This window comes from Poecile atricapillus, chromosome 3, assembly GCF_030490865.1.
Source record: "Poecile atricapillus isolate bPoeAtr1 chromosome 3, bPoeAtr1.hap1, whole genome shotgun sequence".
Classification (NCBI taxonomy): domain Eukaryota; kingdom Metazoa; phylum Chordata; class Aves; order Passeriformes; family Paridae; genus Poecile; species Poecile atricapillus.
The window spans coordinates 91,333,435-91,350,031 of NC_081251.1; the positions used below are offsets into that span (position 1 = coordinate 91,333,435).

General features: G+C 37.4%; 1 protein-coding gene across 1 annotated transcript in view; it reads left to right on the plus strand.

Annotated features, from left to right (window-relative positions):
- THADA (THADA armadillo repeat containing) overlaps window positions 1-16,597 on the plus strand; it is a 153,155-nt gene that overhangs the window by 96,221 nt on the left and 40,337 nt on the right. Inside the window, exon 32 of the mRNA XM_058836463.1 lies at window positions 11,536-11,621. Within this exon, the coding sequence (XP_058692446.1) occupies window positions 11,536-11,621 (86 nt within the window). The remainder of the gene's footprint in view (window positions 1-11,535; window positions 11,622-16,597) is intronic.

Sequence of the window (16,597 nt, forward strand, 5' to 3'; positions counted from 1 at the left end):
AGAGTAAAATAATGGGTTACATTCCCCAAATTGAATTTCATAAAGCATTCACTTTCTCAACTGGTATTTTCTATCTATTGGCAAGGCAGACTTATTCTGATGGGGCATGGTTGCTTTTTCTCTTTGGCTTTTTTTATATATCTTCAAAGCACTAACTTTTCTGTGTATTCAGAATAACCAGTATTTTCATTTTTGATATTTTGAATGAGACATGCCTTCCATCCACTTCTCAAGGTGATGGTTGAATTTTTTCACTTTATTTGTATGTTTATACTTTGCTTGGTGTTTTTTATATGTTTTGAGATCAAAAGTGTTTAGTAATGTTACTGCTTTCCTTCACCTTCACATCAGTGTTAATTTACTTCAGTTTTTGAAAATGTGAGAGATGCAAGGTATTTGTGAATAACAGAAATTTAAAAATTATATAAAATCTGCTTTGTTGGAGAATTTAGCTGATGGAATGAAGTGAGGTAAATTAGTCTGATGAAAGCTTTAAAATATGAACAGTTTATCAAGCTAAATCTTTGGAAGAGTTCAAAGCTCTGTTATATGAATACATTTTTTATAAACAAGCAGTTTTTAGCTCAACTGCATACCAGGGAGTTACAAGACTAACTCTAGATGCCTTCTGCTTCATAAATACAGAATGCTGGAAGAGCAGCCTTTGAATTTGGTAATTTATTGTCCAGAACTCCCAGAAATAACTCTCTTGTTTAATTTGTAGCCTTTGTCATGACAAAATATTGGTATTGGAAAATGTGAGAAATCATGTCATCACATGGCTTTGCTGTAGGATGCTGCTTTTCAGTATTTTGAGTTGGATTTTTTTTTTTTCTCCCTTCCTACTTCCTGGAGACCACAGAAGAGGGAAGAGACTTGAGGTTCTGCCAGAAATCAAATTACATACTCCGCTAACCTCTAGCGATGTGCCGTTTCTTAGCTCAGAGCTTGTCTGCACTGGGAGAGTTAACATCTAAGAAGGTGGCTTTTTTGAAACTAACTTGTGGGGAGCAACCTTGTATAAAACCAGCTGGCTTTGTGTTCTGCAAGGAGTCGCTGGTTTGTGTGGAATGGGCCACCTGTGGTGTTTTTATAACCCAAATAACCCATGCTCTGCAGTGCTGCTGCTTGCAGCTCTCTGCTTTATGGTTGGCACTGTTAAAAATACAAATAGGTTCTGCACAAGATTCAAGCTTGCACAACAAATACATACAAAAGTTATTTTAGGCATGAGCTCAAAACAAGGTTCAGTGTTTGCTGAGGTATGTGCTGCTTGGATTTCCCCCGGCTGACTCTCTGATGATCCAGCTATGACTGCTTTGAATGAGGAAAATCTCATCAATATTTTGTAGCCCTACAGAGTATGGTAACTTGCCAAGTTCTGATGGCTATGGAACTCCATCAAGATTGTTGTATCCCTTTTCCCCCTCTGCTTTTGGCAGCACTATGTGTGTGACAATAGATGATCAGTCTTAGGTCCTTCCTAGGAGGAACTTTATGTGAGGTGCACTTAAGCCATATGTGGAGAAAGCAAGAATGTGGCCTCTGTGTTTTCAGAACCTCATGGCTCAGACTGTAACCTAAATATGCCTTTTTTTCTCATTTCCTCTTAGTGAGCAGACTATTACAAACAAAACAGGACCACGTGGAGGCATACCTAGACAGAGGTGCAACATGCCCATGGCTCTTTGCAGTTGGAAGTGTTGGGAGTTGGAAGTGTTTTTTTGTAGTTTCAAAACAACAAGAAGTGGGGAGAATGTAAGGTTATCCTCTTCAGCAGATAGAGGTCCTTCTCTTCTTTTACTACTCTTGCCTCTTCTTCTTCCACCACATTAAGATGAACCTTCTTGTCCTTTCAAGGTCCTGTTTTCTAACTTTTCCACTTTCTCACTTCTGTCTTTAAAACCTACACATTGAGATGTGCAGTTAATTACCTTCGTTCATTAGTGGTCTGTATGCGTTGTACAGCCAAGTTCAAAAGTTGAAAATAGTTTTAATGATTGAGCCTTTCTCTGCAGAAGTTTTTTCTCTGCAGAAGTCAAATTGAAAACTTAACTTTGTCAGCTGGAGCAATAATTCATGTTTACCCTTGCATACATAAAATATGAAGGGAAATTTTTGTTGTCCTGTTCCAGCTGAAAAATGAAGTGTACCAGTATGAACAGCTCAAAGAATCACAGATTATACTGAGTTGGAAGGGACCCACAAGGATCATCATCAAGTCCAACTCCTGGCCCTGCATAGGCCATCCCCCAGAGTCACACCATGTGCCTGAGAGCATTGTCCAAACACTTATTGAATGTTGTCAGGCTTGGTGCTGACTCACAAGTAATTTGTTAATCTGCACATTATAACCCATGGGCCTTGTTTAGCTTTGTTTGTCTTTGTTTTTGGGAACAGTCATAGCACATAATTGTTCATAAATGTATTCCTAGAGGCAGTATTTTAAATTTTAGGTGCTTTAGCAAGCTAATTTAGGTTTCTGTGCTGCTCCAAGTCCACTCTTTCATCAGTTTTGATAACACTATCCTTAACATGGCTACAAGCTGCTTATTTAGGCAGATTGGTGATTGCTTGTTTTGGAACATCCACTTTAGGTATCAGTAGAGATGTTTGGGCTTCAGGCTGAAGTTTAAGATGGACTTTGCATAAGATGAAATAGTGTTTGACTCTGATATATTCCTACACTTAATTACGAACATTTCAGGAATATTAAGTTTTGGCTAAGGTTGTTTAAGGTTTTTCCGTCTACCAGTGCAACATTTGGAGTAGGCAGAAATTACAGAGTTTGGACATAAATCCTCGCTTATATCTGAATATGCTCTTCAGTAAATAAACATAAGCGTTTTCATAGCTTTTTCTTCATAAGTAAGCCCCCTGATCTTAATTGTTTAAAATTCATTAAATTCGCACATGGGGGATTAGTTTGACCTTTTAAGTATTTTAGGATGTTGCTCAGGAATCACATGAGGTTCTCATTAAAAGAACAAAAAAGAGAACAGCCAGGATTATTTTATCAATCAAGTATGCTAAAAAAAACACCAACAAAACACAGCCTTTCAGTATCATTCACCAAGGACAGCTGGAGCACAAATTAATTTTTCTTAACAGCTGAAACTCAAGATGCTTTTGGTGGTATCACAATGAAAAAATAATTCGTGTAGCTTCTTTTTGAAGCAATAAATTCTCTGTCTTTACCAGGAAAACTAATAACAACATAATAGTCAGGCTTTGAGGGTGGTAAAAAAACTTAAATCACCAGACTAGCAACTCCCTTTGGAGACAATGCCTGCTTTAATGCCGGATGAGCTGTCCCTATAGAATGGGCAAGCCAGGGGACTGTACACATGGTAATTACTTGGAGAAGATCTCAACAGTACCAAGTAGGCAAGCAGATGCACTTTTACTAATGTTTGTATTTCTATTTCTATGCGGGTGTTCCTGCGCTTCCAGGAACTCAGCAAGGTTTACTTGGTAGCACAGGCTTCATTATTACTTTTTAAAATGCTTTCCATTAAATGTAGGTCTGTTGGCCGTGATGTTCATTGATGTGCTGGTTTTGTATTACATGGTTAAAAATGCTATGGACAAAGTTTAATAATTAAATCCATTATTAATGTCTCCTTAAGAAGACAAGAGGAAGGCCATGCATGTTGATTTGGTGCTACAGATGTGGGCTCTGAGAGAAAATATATTAAAATATGAATGCTGCCCTCTAAACAAATACACCCCCAAAAACCTCAGTCTTTAAAATACTGCAGAATTTGAAAGCTAATAACCAAAACAACAGGAGAAGATTTAATCTTTTAATCAGCCGCTTGCTGTATGTGTAGGAGTGATTTCCATAAGCTTTGTCGCCTCCATAAATGACAACTGATCCTTTCCCAGATCACGCTGCAGGTAAAATGTGGTCAGTACAAAGCCAGCTTGGCCTGGTTCATCAGCAACCCCCCAAGGACAGGGGTCTCCATGGACAGCCCTCAAGGATTATGTAGAGTTGACTGTATCGAGAGTGAAGACATCACAGATGATGCACTTTTTGGTGTGTTTAGAAGATTTTTAGCTGACACAATATCAGGTCACATATCAGAAGAATCTGGCCACCAGAAGTAGGAATACTTTTGGAGGTTTGCCCTTCTTCAGGAAGGAGTATGCTGGGAGCTGATAGAGAGGGAAGGATAAACTGAACCCAAAATTTAATTGCCAGTGTGCGAGCCACAAAAGCTGAGATTATGGAAGACATAGACACAGTGGGAAACTGAAAATAGGAAGTTACACAGATCCTGTCCCTGAGTACCAGCTATTAATGCATTGGGCTGGAGCTTATCTGGCTCTATAACTTCGGCCTGCGCCAGGAGTGGGTCACACCCCGGAGCAGGATGACCCGAGGTGTGACTAGAGCACTTGCTCTACGGCTTTTTGGCTGTCAGTCTGTAGTCTGAAGAGGCAAGGACGAGAGGGAGGTCTTTTGCATGGGATAATAGAGGATTTATTGCTCTGGGGAATCTTGGGGGCAAAAGACAGAAAATGCGAGCCTGCAACAGCTGAAATAGGGAGACAGTTCAAAGGGAGGGTACAAAGCATCAGTTAATCAGAGCTACCCTGGGAAGGATAAAAGGCAGGGCTCACAAAATCATCATCCATTGAGGGAGGTGGGGGGGAAAGTTGGGTCACATGGACTAATCAAGGGTCAAAGTTTAGGGGATTTCCGAAGTGGAATTCCAAGCATGCGGTGGGCTTAAGACAGATTGACAGGAGACTCAGGATAGATTGACAGTGTGGGGTGGGAGGGTCTCATTTGGACCAAACCATCAACTTGGGCAATAACAGAACATACCATTAACAAGAAACACACTGCAACAAGCTATGACATGTTTGACTTAATCAAAATTCTTTACTGTGTTTATGTGGAGCTCAAGATGAAATTCCAGCCTTAACTCTTCATAAAATTTTGACTTATCAGAAATGTTTATAAAGTTCAGAAGTACAAGAATTTGTACAGTTGCATCCTGTGCATTACCTTGAATATGATGTTCAGGAAGCAGATTCTATTGATGTGTTGGAATGAAAAACTGTATGTAATACTGATGGCTAGAGAGTAGGAGAATTTGGGGTTTAAATTCATCACTACCAAGCTGATCTATTTTCTGCCAGGTAAAATATAAATTTCTTTGACAATAGCATGTTATTTACACAGAAGAATAGGGCAGTGTTTAATAATTAGAGTGTTTCTTCTAATATGGGACTTTCTCTAAAACGTTATTGATAGGTTTAATCATAAGAACAGGTCTTCCTTCCAGGAGCTTTAGTCCTTTTCAGCCTTTCCAAAGTCTCCAGAACATTACATACAACATTACAGTAAGAGTGACTTTTTCTTTGAAGACCAGAGAGAGAGTTGTTGAGAGGCAGTTGATTTAATTAATTGATCACTTCGAAAATTGAAATGAAAACAGTCATGCAAGTCATTAAAATGAATCTCTTCTTCTTCACAAGGTCGCTGTGAATTGACCTTTGGAGGGGTTGCTCTTGTAGTCTTGACAGCTCTGGTGTCTTTACCCTGATGTTTAAGACTATGTTGTAGCATTTTTTGACAAAATAAAAAGATTTGTAGGTGACTTTGTAAGTTGTATAATATTGACTAAAGTTCTACATCAGTTCTACATCTAATCTAATTAAGGTTCATTATCTTAATCTTGTCATCAGTTTTTAAAGTTTGGACTTGAGATTAACCAATCTGAATTCCTAAGTGTCGCTTAAACACTGTATTAAAAAAAAATATTGTGTGACACTGTTAATTATTTACTGTTTTACTGTGACCAGACCTGGAATGTACATCTTACATTATTAGGAGAAAATTCTATTTTGTTAGTTATTTAATAAAGTTATATTCCCATTTCAGAAATAAGATTAGTAGTTAAAAAGATTGATAAAATAGCACTTGGTAAAAAATTTGCAGTCTTTGAGACTTTTCTAAAAGCTTGGAGACTGCAAAATGCAGAGCTTTTCTGAGACTTCTTATAAAAGGTTTTAGAAATCCGTAAGATAGCTAACTGCACTAAGATACCTGTAGCTAACCTCATCCACAAGAGAGATATTGTGGATTTTTATTTAAGAGACATTAATTGTCTGGTTGCATTTGAAATTTCTTAGTGCTTATTGAGAGTTTGATGAAATATGCTTTGATTTTTATGTTGTTAAATTTTTAGTAAATATTGTCAGTTGCTGTATATTAAGTAGTGCTTGTTCTGCTAATGATTTTCCAACATCTGTTTCCTAATGAGGGAAAATATGAGCAAAATAAACTACCTCTTTGTAAAACATTGAATTTTTAGAATAACCAAAAGCTAATGCAATAAACATTAACACAAACTGCTTTGATTTCATGATCACTAGCTTGTATCTGTCTTATTTATGTAACAAATGCAATAAATAAATGTTACGGTTGTTGTTGCCCATCTTGAAGTGAGGTGGAAAAAGAGGAATGATCCAGGATAAAATAGCTGTTAGCTTTGTAAGTCATCTGACTGTCACTGAAAACTGAGGCTTTGGGAAGATAATGAGTATCTGCAGAAGCTGTGCATCAAAATTCTTTGGTACTTGCTATAAAGGGGTGTTGGCATCCTGACTTTTATACAGAAATCTGGATGGTTATAAATGGTTCCCTTTAATAAGCAGAAATGCTGTTTAAGGACCTCTGCAAACCTTAGTGGTTACAGAAGCAAGAAATTGTCTTTTTCCCAGTGTTCTGACAGGACTGAGGCCAAATGTGTGAGCTTTCCATGTTCTTTGCTCCTTGTTGTTTCTCTTGGAAAAGAAGGTAATTTGCTCTGTAATTCATTGATGTTGATCTTGTTTAAATTAAACAGTAATACAGGAGAAACTTAATTTTAAAAGTTAAGCCATGTGTTCCTGATAGAGTTGAAGCAATGAAGTTGTGAGAGCCAAGTACACAGGACGTCTGTGACCACATATTACTGATTCCTTCAATAAATGCCAGTTTGGTTTGTGTTAGATCTGCCATCCAAAATAAGCAAACCGACAACTACCTCAAATTCAGCATGACTTAACTATAAAAGGTGAATCAAACATTTTAAAGATAATATTTGTAGAGCTCCAAGCTGTGAGAGTCTAGGATTGATTTCAGTTGCATAGACCTAAGCTGCAACCAGTGATACTTAGTGTAGGTAAAGGCAGAGCAGAAATGAAAGCAGCCCTACTGCTACTATGGATAGCCAAAGCCAGCTGGAGCAAACCCCAGTGTTGCACAGGGAACTTCTGAACCTGCCCAGTCTGATTTACGTCTCCAGAGAGGGAATATGTTCTGAAGGGTATGCTTCCTCATTCACCTACCAGGCAGTTCCTTGTTGAAAACAAATAGCTCTTTGTTACTCTGGTCATATAATATTCTACAAGTGCTTAACTTTGGCCTCTTCAAAGGCCTGTGAATTTTAATGGACTCTAGCTTCATTGACCTTTTTCTTTGAAAAAAAGTCCCTAGACTCTTAATCGCTAACAAAAGGTTTCCTCCTGCATGTGTCTTGAACTCTTTTTAAATTTTATATTCACATGCCAGAACTGAAAATGCAATTGCAAAGAAGTCTGCTATTCTGTCCCCAATTACTTGTTCAGTATTAATGACAAGAAGTTGAGTAGGTTTGGAAGACTTCTATTTTCAGGATCTAATCCAGAAATCTTCTATGAAGTGTCAGTAGTATGCAAACTGGGACCTGTGTTTTCAGATTTTCTACTGTGCAGCCAGGCTACCTAAAATAGTGAGGAAAAAAGATACACTTATTTCCTTTATACAGAAGATACTGTTAAGCTAGTGCTTTGGGCAATTACCCCCCCCCCAAAAAAAAAAAAAAAAGGAGTGTAAACCCTTTAAAATCTTCAGTTCCTTTAACTTCTTTGGCTTGTGTTCTTTCAATAACCTTGTATATTCTGTGGAGTTCCATGGTCATAGAATCCTAGAATCACCTGGGTTGAAAGGGACCTTAATGATCACCTAGTTCCAATTCCTCTGCTCTGAGCTTGGGACACCTTCAACTGGAACAGGTTTTTCAGAGCCCCATCCAACCTGGCCTTGAACACCTTCTGGGATGGGGCATGCCATTGTATCTGGGCAACCTATTCCAGTGCCTCACCACCCCCACAGCAAGGGATTTCTTCTTAATAAGTAATCTAAGCCTGCCTTTATTCAGTTTGAATCCATTCCGCCTTGTCCTGTCACTACAGGCTCTTGTAAAGTCTTTTTCTTTCTTGCAGGCTCCCTTTAGGTGCCGGAAGTCTGCAGTTTTTTTGAGGCTGAACAGTCCCAATTCTCTTAGCCTGTCCTCATAGGATGATCACGTCAACTCCTCCCATCGTCATTTCATTTTCCTTGATTAAATCAGAAATAAATTATCTTGTTCTTGCTAAGTAGTAATCTGAAATAGTAATTCTTTCTGTTCCTGCCTGTTGCAGGAGTCTTCCTTCCCTCTGGCAGGTCCAGTCCGTGACAGTGCTTGACTTTCACATTATTCAGGGCGAGACAGCCTTTGACCTCTCTTTGGTCAGATATGTTGAAACATTCTGCAGTATTAGCTGTTAGTGGAACTTAATGCAGCAGTTGCCTATGACCTGGTTTTTATTTCCACCTGGACGGTCAAACTCTAAGTGAGAGCATTATGAAGGAGTACTAGAAAGTGTGGGGCAAGCTCCTAAGCGCAGTAGGATTCCAGGAGCAGGCTGGCTATAAGCTCTATATCCAAACACAAAGCAACAAATTTGACTTCAGAAAATTATGTTTCAAGGCATCTGAACGCAGTATGTCAGGTGGCCATTGGGTCTTTGGTGCCAGCTTATTGACTTCCAGATGTGCTGTTGTTACATTAAACTAATGGCTAGCCTGGACAAAGCATTGCTTTAATCAGATCACCTGGCATCACTAGCCTGCTGTTAGTATAGATGTGTAATGGTATGAATATTGTTTTGATAGCTATTTTATATTTCTGGGTGGATATACCCTTAGATATGAGAGTCCTACCCATCTCTAGCTCTACCCCGTTCACAATCATGTACAGTTTGTCATCTGGAGTGAGGCTATGATGTATTTGTTTCCATTCATAACTAGGTTGGAAGGGAAATGAAATAATTCTTGGGTTTTGGAAAGAAAAAAGGAATGCTGTTCCAGATGTCTGGAGCTCTCACCTTTTGCTACTGCTGTGACTTTCTTGTTTGGAGGAAGGTTTCCTCAAATCTTGTTTATGAGAGCATCACTTTATTGGTGTTGGTGTTAAAAAGGAAACATCTTGTACTATTCCCACTCTCGTTGCTGAAGTTCTGCACAAACAGGTCATGTTAAATACTGTGCAGTGCATCATTTGAAATGTTCAGCACTGTGATTTTTGGTTGTCAGATCTGTTATGTAAATCACAGTTTGATTGTCTTCAAGATTGAGCTTTCTGCTACAGTCTGAACAATGCTGAGGTTTCTTGGTTTTGGAAAACTGAATTTCCTGTAGTGTCCATCTGGCACATATGGATGAGAATTCACTAGCATCACCAGAGCAATGGAACCAGCCAAGGACAAATGTTTGGCATGTTTTATGCTGGAAAAGTCTCATTTCAAAATCAAAACATGCATATGCACATACTTAAAATGAAGTGGTAAATGCTTAAAAACTGGACTAGAATAAAAAACATGCCAGTGTTGCTGTTGCCTCTTCTTCAGTAAAAGTTGCATGAGCTATATTTTGCCCAAGGCACAGTTTGTACATTGGAAATTTTCTTTCCACTGAAAACATGAAATGATAAGCAAGTCATCCATTTTTTGAGGGAGCTGAAGCGCAGTAGACCCATTAGGTTGCTCCTATTGGCTGAAAACTGTTGTGGCTGCTTTCATCCATTTGTGAGAGACCCCTTGTGGTTTGTTTTTCTTCTGAGCCTTTGACTGATCAGGCCCTCTGTTTTCTCAAGGCTTGAGCTCCCAACTCTGTGAGTGTTCCTTGGTGGCATTTTTACACGTTTGTGAAGAACAGCTTAGGCAGCAACTGGATGCCCAAGATACAGGAAAGATCTTTGCTTAACCAGGGTGGATAGAAATTAAGTCTGCCTAATACGACTTTTCAAAAACAGGCCATATTAAAATTGCTTTGGCTTTTTAAGGCTTTGGTTCTTGATGATGTGCATCTTCTCAGTAGGCAGCTCTTGTGCTTTAAGACGGGTGGTAGGAGGCAAGCATGAAGAAGTTTGGGGAGGTATGAACCTAGACTACTTCATTATTAAGAAAGTGTCCAAAAAGTCTCTTTTTATGCAAAAGGAGAAAAAAAACTCTTCTAAAGAGAGATCCTGGTAGCAGATATTCTGCTGTGCATTATGCAGATGAATAATATTGTAGTCCATAAAAGAAGGCGTAAGTATTTTAGACTTCTTGCAGAGTTTATTACTGAAAGTGAGAGCAATGTTTCTGGTTAAAGTTGTCCTTTTTAAGGTTTTTTAGGTTCATAGGCTAACTCTCCATAGGCAAATACAGCAGCCAAACTATGTAAGAACCTCAAACCTTCCATTTTTATGATCACATATCTTATTTGAAAAACATTCTATTTTCTTGAATTTTAAAGATGTTAGAGTTCAGAATGTTTGTTGGAACATTTTTAATTCACAATTTTTGGAAGCTTCAAACATCGAGATAAGCATACAAAGAAAGTGCCAGATAAAATAAAAATTAAATACTGAGCAGAATTAGTCATACTTCAAGCTTTTGCTGCTTGATTCTGGAAGTTTTTGTTTTAGTACAAGTCCCATTGGGCTCTTTAGAATAATTTCTGTGTTTTGAAATAGATTTCCTGTTTGTTCACATTTTAAGTTATATTTTTAAAGAGTTTTAATGGCTAAATATGTTTCAGTGATAGTAATGCAAAGAAAAATGAAGTTGTTAACCTAATTTTTTTTTTTCATATTGGAGAGAAAATAGATGTTTCTCACTTGCAAATTGAAAAAGTAGAGCAGAAAGTAGCTTATTGCCAGTTTCCATTATATACACAAAACCCCTAATATTCTCGTTTGGAAAAAGAAATACCTAATTTTAAAAACATGAACACCCCTGGTCATCATCAGAAGAGTGAGAGAGCTGTGGCCATTAAAAAGATGTACCAGGTACCTTGCAAGGGAAGTTTCTCATTTATGAGCTGTAACAGTAAGAACTGAAGAATTCTTTTTGTGGATGCATTTAGTTCAACACATTATCTATAAACAAGACAAAGACGATGTAGGTGCTACAATGAGCTGATTCATCCAGTAATAATGAAATTTATCAACTGCCATTTAGTGGAATGGCTGGAGGAGGAAGGTGTTGCCAGTTCTGCAAAGGTGACTGTCACTCAGAGTGGACCAGGAATTGAAGCTTAGGTAACTTGGCCTAATTATATTGTATATACAGTCTAATTTGACCAGTAGTTTATATATTAATTAAAACAGATATGCCAAACTAGTTTGTTTTACTGCTGTTTCTGAGCATAAGGTTAAAGCCTTAAAAGCTTGATTTATTTTTTTTAAGGCTAAATCCTTGTCTGGTGACCAGAGCTGCCTATCTTGATGTCCTTGTGATGTTGAGTACTCACCTGGAAAAGTTTCAAAAGCAAGGTAAGTCAAATGTACTATTCTATACGTTGGATTTAATATCTGTATCTATTTCTGAGCCCTGTTGAATCTGGAGAAACAATAGTACATTACTTGTGCTTAAGGTATCTACTGACTTCTGGAATCCTTTAGCTGCTTTGTAGAAGTAGGCCCTTTATTCTGCCTTCTCAAAAGCTAGTCCTAGGTTTTGCTGAGGAGAAAACCGAGGTAGAGCTCCATGCCAAGGCTTGAGGTGATGATCTTGTAGTATTCCTAGTCCTAGAATAGCCAGCAAAAAAAAAATCCTCTCCATGTTCCAAAATGTTTTTTTGATCCAAAATCCAAATCCTGGACTATTGCTACTTTAACCTTTCTATAAAGCCATAGAAATGTTTCTTTGTGAGACACCTGAAATAGTTTTAGGGAAAGTATTTTCTAATGTTTAGAAGTTTTATAAAATATAGCTGAGAGCTTATTTCAGCTTCTTTTTTTCATTTTTATTCTTTATCAATGGGAATTTTTTGAAGGACTAGTGAGAACTATCAGTGGTTTTAATGTTGTAGATTATAGTTAGCAACAGCACAAAACAAGCTGTGAACAATAAGAAAAACAAAGGTATGGAGGAAGGTATGTCTCTTCACATGTGCCAGCGTGTAGGCAGCTTTCAGTCAGCTGTAAGTAGCTTCCTTGTGGGCCTGTTTTGTTCATTTCTTATTAACAAGTGAGTAATAAATTACCTTGTCAGTCCAGGAAGGCAATTAATGAATAGTTCTGTCATTTCATTAGAACTCTTAACACTGCATTTAAGTCACTGGAGCCGTTCTTTATTTCAGGTAGTCATGTTGTGGGCACTGTTAATTTTAAAACCAACTCCTTTTGCTTGTTTTTTGCCTAGACCTTTAGTTGATGCACTTCCATTCTAATTCTAAAATTGCTATTGGTATGATTTCATGTTATAGTTCAAATAATCATACTTGTTAGGAAAGCAAATTGGTGATGAACATGTCTGAAATTAACTTCTTCAGACAGGTTGATGCAGAACTAGCCCTTACAACAGAAGAACAGACATACAGAGTGACCAGGCAAGCGCCACATGCTTTATCAGGTGGAATGTACCACCTTACCTAAAGAAGTTTCAATATAACATGTCTCTAGGGATAATTTTTTTCCAGGCTTTTTAGTGGTTTTTCTGAGGCTAAGCTCTATCTACCATCAATAATTCTGATATTAAAAAATATATTTTCTTATTTTTGTTATTACTACAAAGTAAAGCTTTTTAAATCCTCACATGCCATTGGCCTTAGTGATAATCCTTTGTACTGAGAAGTCTAGCTGTGTATCACAACTACAAAATAAACAAAACCAAGCCTCCTTCAACCATATTGGGGCTCATCACCCTTTTACTTTGAATGGTACTTTTAAAAAGAGAGATCCTTTTGGGAATATTAATTTTAACACTTTTTTAATGATTATCCTGTACCTCTTTTTCAGCTCCTTGGTGGTATGAATCATCCTGTTTTTTCTGTGTTCTCTTAATCTGAAGTTTTTTTACTCTTCTGATTATTCCTGTCGCTCATCCTTCAACTCTATTTTTGTATTTTCTTTTAGGAAGGAACAGCCAGTACTCCAGGGGAGGGCTCCTCTTTTGCTTACTTAGTGGTTAGAGATTTCCTTTATCTCTTTCCTATTTCAGTTATCCTTGGGGTTTTTTTTTTGTCTGTTGTGTTTTTTAAACAATTGCTGCACATTTGCAAAGACTTTTATGGACCTCTCCACACCAGGAAACTCCCCTTCTTTTTTTTTAATGCCCCTGACTTGTGAATAGTCCTTTGAGCCTGAGGGGCTGCACCATGCTGTGACTGGATTACCAAGTGTAGTGAATTCATTTATTTCTCAAAGCTTATGTGGACTGTACTGAACCTGGGTGCTGTAAGGTACAATTTCTGCAGAAGGAAAGCAATTATTTTTGCAGATTCTCTCTGCTTGGGTACAGTTCATTAGTATTGTTTTGCTTAAAAGTTTCATTCCTACATAGGTTTAAAATTACATTTTTCAGGGAGTGTCTACAGAGAGTAAAAACTTAGGCTGGAGGTACTGTTTTGAAAACTTGAAGATACATTGGGGACAATTTTATGTATCACAGGCAAGATGCCTTTCTGAAAGGAAGGAGTAATGTGTTTATATTAAATAGAAACTGAGTGTCTCATGACACAGTAAGAGAAAGACTAAACTCACCAGTTAAAGCTGAATGTTTTGAGTCTCCCATTTAAATGTTTGTAAGATATGATTATAAATTGAAGCGTTATACTTTTCTGAGATTAAATATATTACTCATATATGCATATCTCTGGTTATGAGCCAATTTTTCTCTGTTCTAATGTTGATTTGTAAAGTTGTTTCAATGAATAAAGGGTGAGGGACAAATCCAAATAAAACTCTTTCTTGATGTGTTTATCTAAGAGGCCCCAGGAAGTGCTGTATATGAGTTCCAGGCCACAGGCTGAAACTGATTTTCATCAACAGAAATGGGAATGCAATGTAATGAGCCTGCAACTGGTTAAAATCAGACCACTTCTAATTGATTATGCCTGTCTAAAGAGGCTACAATTACAAAGAGGTTTTCAGAGTACAGCTCTGCCTAGGCCTTTCCTACATTATGATTATTTTCTGTAAGTGATTTGTTATTTTCAATTAATAAAATCTGTCTCTTAAAGTGCGGGATAGCCCTTAGGGAATTTACTTCACATATTCAAAAAACGTCTGCTTTAAAATGTCAGCTAAGGAAGGCAGGGAGTAATGGATAACAAAAGCATCTTGTCCACCTAAAAATTTACTGCTGGTTAAATGATGATTATTTATCTTAAACAAAGCAAAACAACCCGAACTCCACAGTTATTTCTATTTGTTGGACTGGATGGAAGTGTTGCCTGATTCATGTTACTGGGAAAAGACAGTTTTCTTTCCTTGAGGTGATAGGCAAAATCTAGAACATTTTTATCAGCTCCTGATATGACTTGAGGGCTTTCAGATATGCTGAGACAATACATAATGCCAAGACCATAAAAACTGTAAAATATTTTTATTCTGTTATCAATTGTGGTTGGAAGCAAGTCTTAAAAAAAAAAAATTAAAAATATAGAAATACAATTTTTACCTTTATTGAGAGTGAAGAAAGCTCTTACCAGGTGTAGGATTATTTGATGAGCTAATGTCTATTGTCACTATTAATAATTACTAATTGCATCCAGGGAATTTGTTCTTGCAGTCCTCCTTGATGTATTTTCGCCACATTAACTGTTTTTATAGATGAAAAATCATAGATGTCTAGGGCCTTCTCATGGGAGAACAATGCAGTCCTCTTGCAGAGGATATTCTGGCACTTCTACCCTGATTCAAATATTACAGAGGAATAAAGTGACATTTGTAGGCATAATTAGGGTGGGGAAAATGACCCCAAGTCCAGGTGAGAACATGTTCAGCCTTAGCTGTGTGTATGATTATTTGCAAATTCACAAGTTTTGATCGGGAGGAGTTAGAAGCAGAGGTCTGTAGAGCTCCAGATCCATGTGTGCATCTGAGGTTACAGGCTTTCCTGTGCACTCAGAGATGGTCTTTTCAAGAGATGGAATACAGAACTCTGGTGTAGGACACTGTCTCACTAAATAAGATTCCTCTGTTGAATATGTGAACTTCTGAGAGGACCTGTTGTAGGCATTCCTGCTTTAGATCTTCTGGAAATTGGTATTTGAAGCAAAACAACAAGTTGAGAGTATTACTGTGGTTTGCAGTGCTGGTGATGCAGGAGCCAGAGTGTTGAATTGCAGTGAAAGCTCAGATCTGGGATGCTCTGTCTCTCTGTAATACGTGAAGTATGCCACAAGACGCAGCGGTCACATTTTCCTTCTTGCTCACATCTTGAAAAAGTTTTCTTGTAGTATTTTGTCATTTTGAGAAGGGAAAAATGGATGCAACTCTCTATAATATACTTGGCTAATAGAAGCGTATTTTGGCCAGGGTTGTGTTACAAAAAATGGCCCTTGTTGATAGAGCCCTGTCAACGTAAGTGAAGTAGGATGTAGAACAGAAGAGGGAAAAGATGAAAGAAAATTTTGCTGAAGATAATCCTGCCAAATTGTTGCTTTATCCTGTATATATGCTGTCAATGTTCTGGCTGGTTTGGCCTGTTGTCAGTGTAGTGTTTTCAAAATTCAAGTTTGGTGGGAAAGAGAAAATATTTTAAAAGGATGTCAAATAGGAATAATCAGTGATTTAGGAAAAGATGCCACTTGTAGTCTAACCAAGCATTTTTCTTTTCTACCTTTGAGGTGGAAGAATTTATAAAAGTTCTTGAAATTAACCAAATTTCAGTGTTGTTGTCAAACTTGGCAGCAGTTATTTTGTATTTACGTGATTAATCCTGTTAATAAAGAGATTGTTTGGTACCAAAATGGACCAGACAGTATTCTACTCTTACTTGTTTTCTTTCCTTGAGTTTTACAAAAACATACTTCCATTTTCTTGCTGTTTTCCAAATACCTAAACATTCTGTAGATGTGGCTTGGTTAAGATTCTCAAATGCTGCTCACAGTCTAAAGAAATGGTTGCAAAAAATACTGTGCACTGTATATGCGATCAGAAACATGGGCTGTAATTTCAGCTTTCTGCAGGCTTTGTCCTCAAATACAAAATACTGTTTTAAATAACATACAGTGCAAATACCATCCTCTTGGTTATAGATGTCCTTTTTAATTAGAAGTTATAAAATACATTTATAGAAATAGTACAGATTATCAAACTTCTGGATGCTTTGCAATGTTTTGCAAGGAAAGCACATACTGGTCTTCACATAGGAATCTCTTAAATGTTTGTCAGAATTTCATGATTTCTAGGACTTTTAAATAGCATTTGAAGGCTATGGCCACTTTTTTCTGTATCATACTTCTTAATATTTTCTTATTCTGGAAAGAAGCTAAATGATAGCCAAGTTCTTCCTGCAGGCT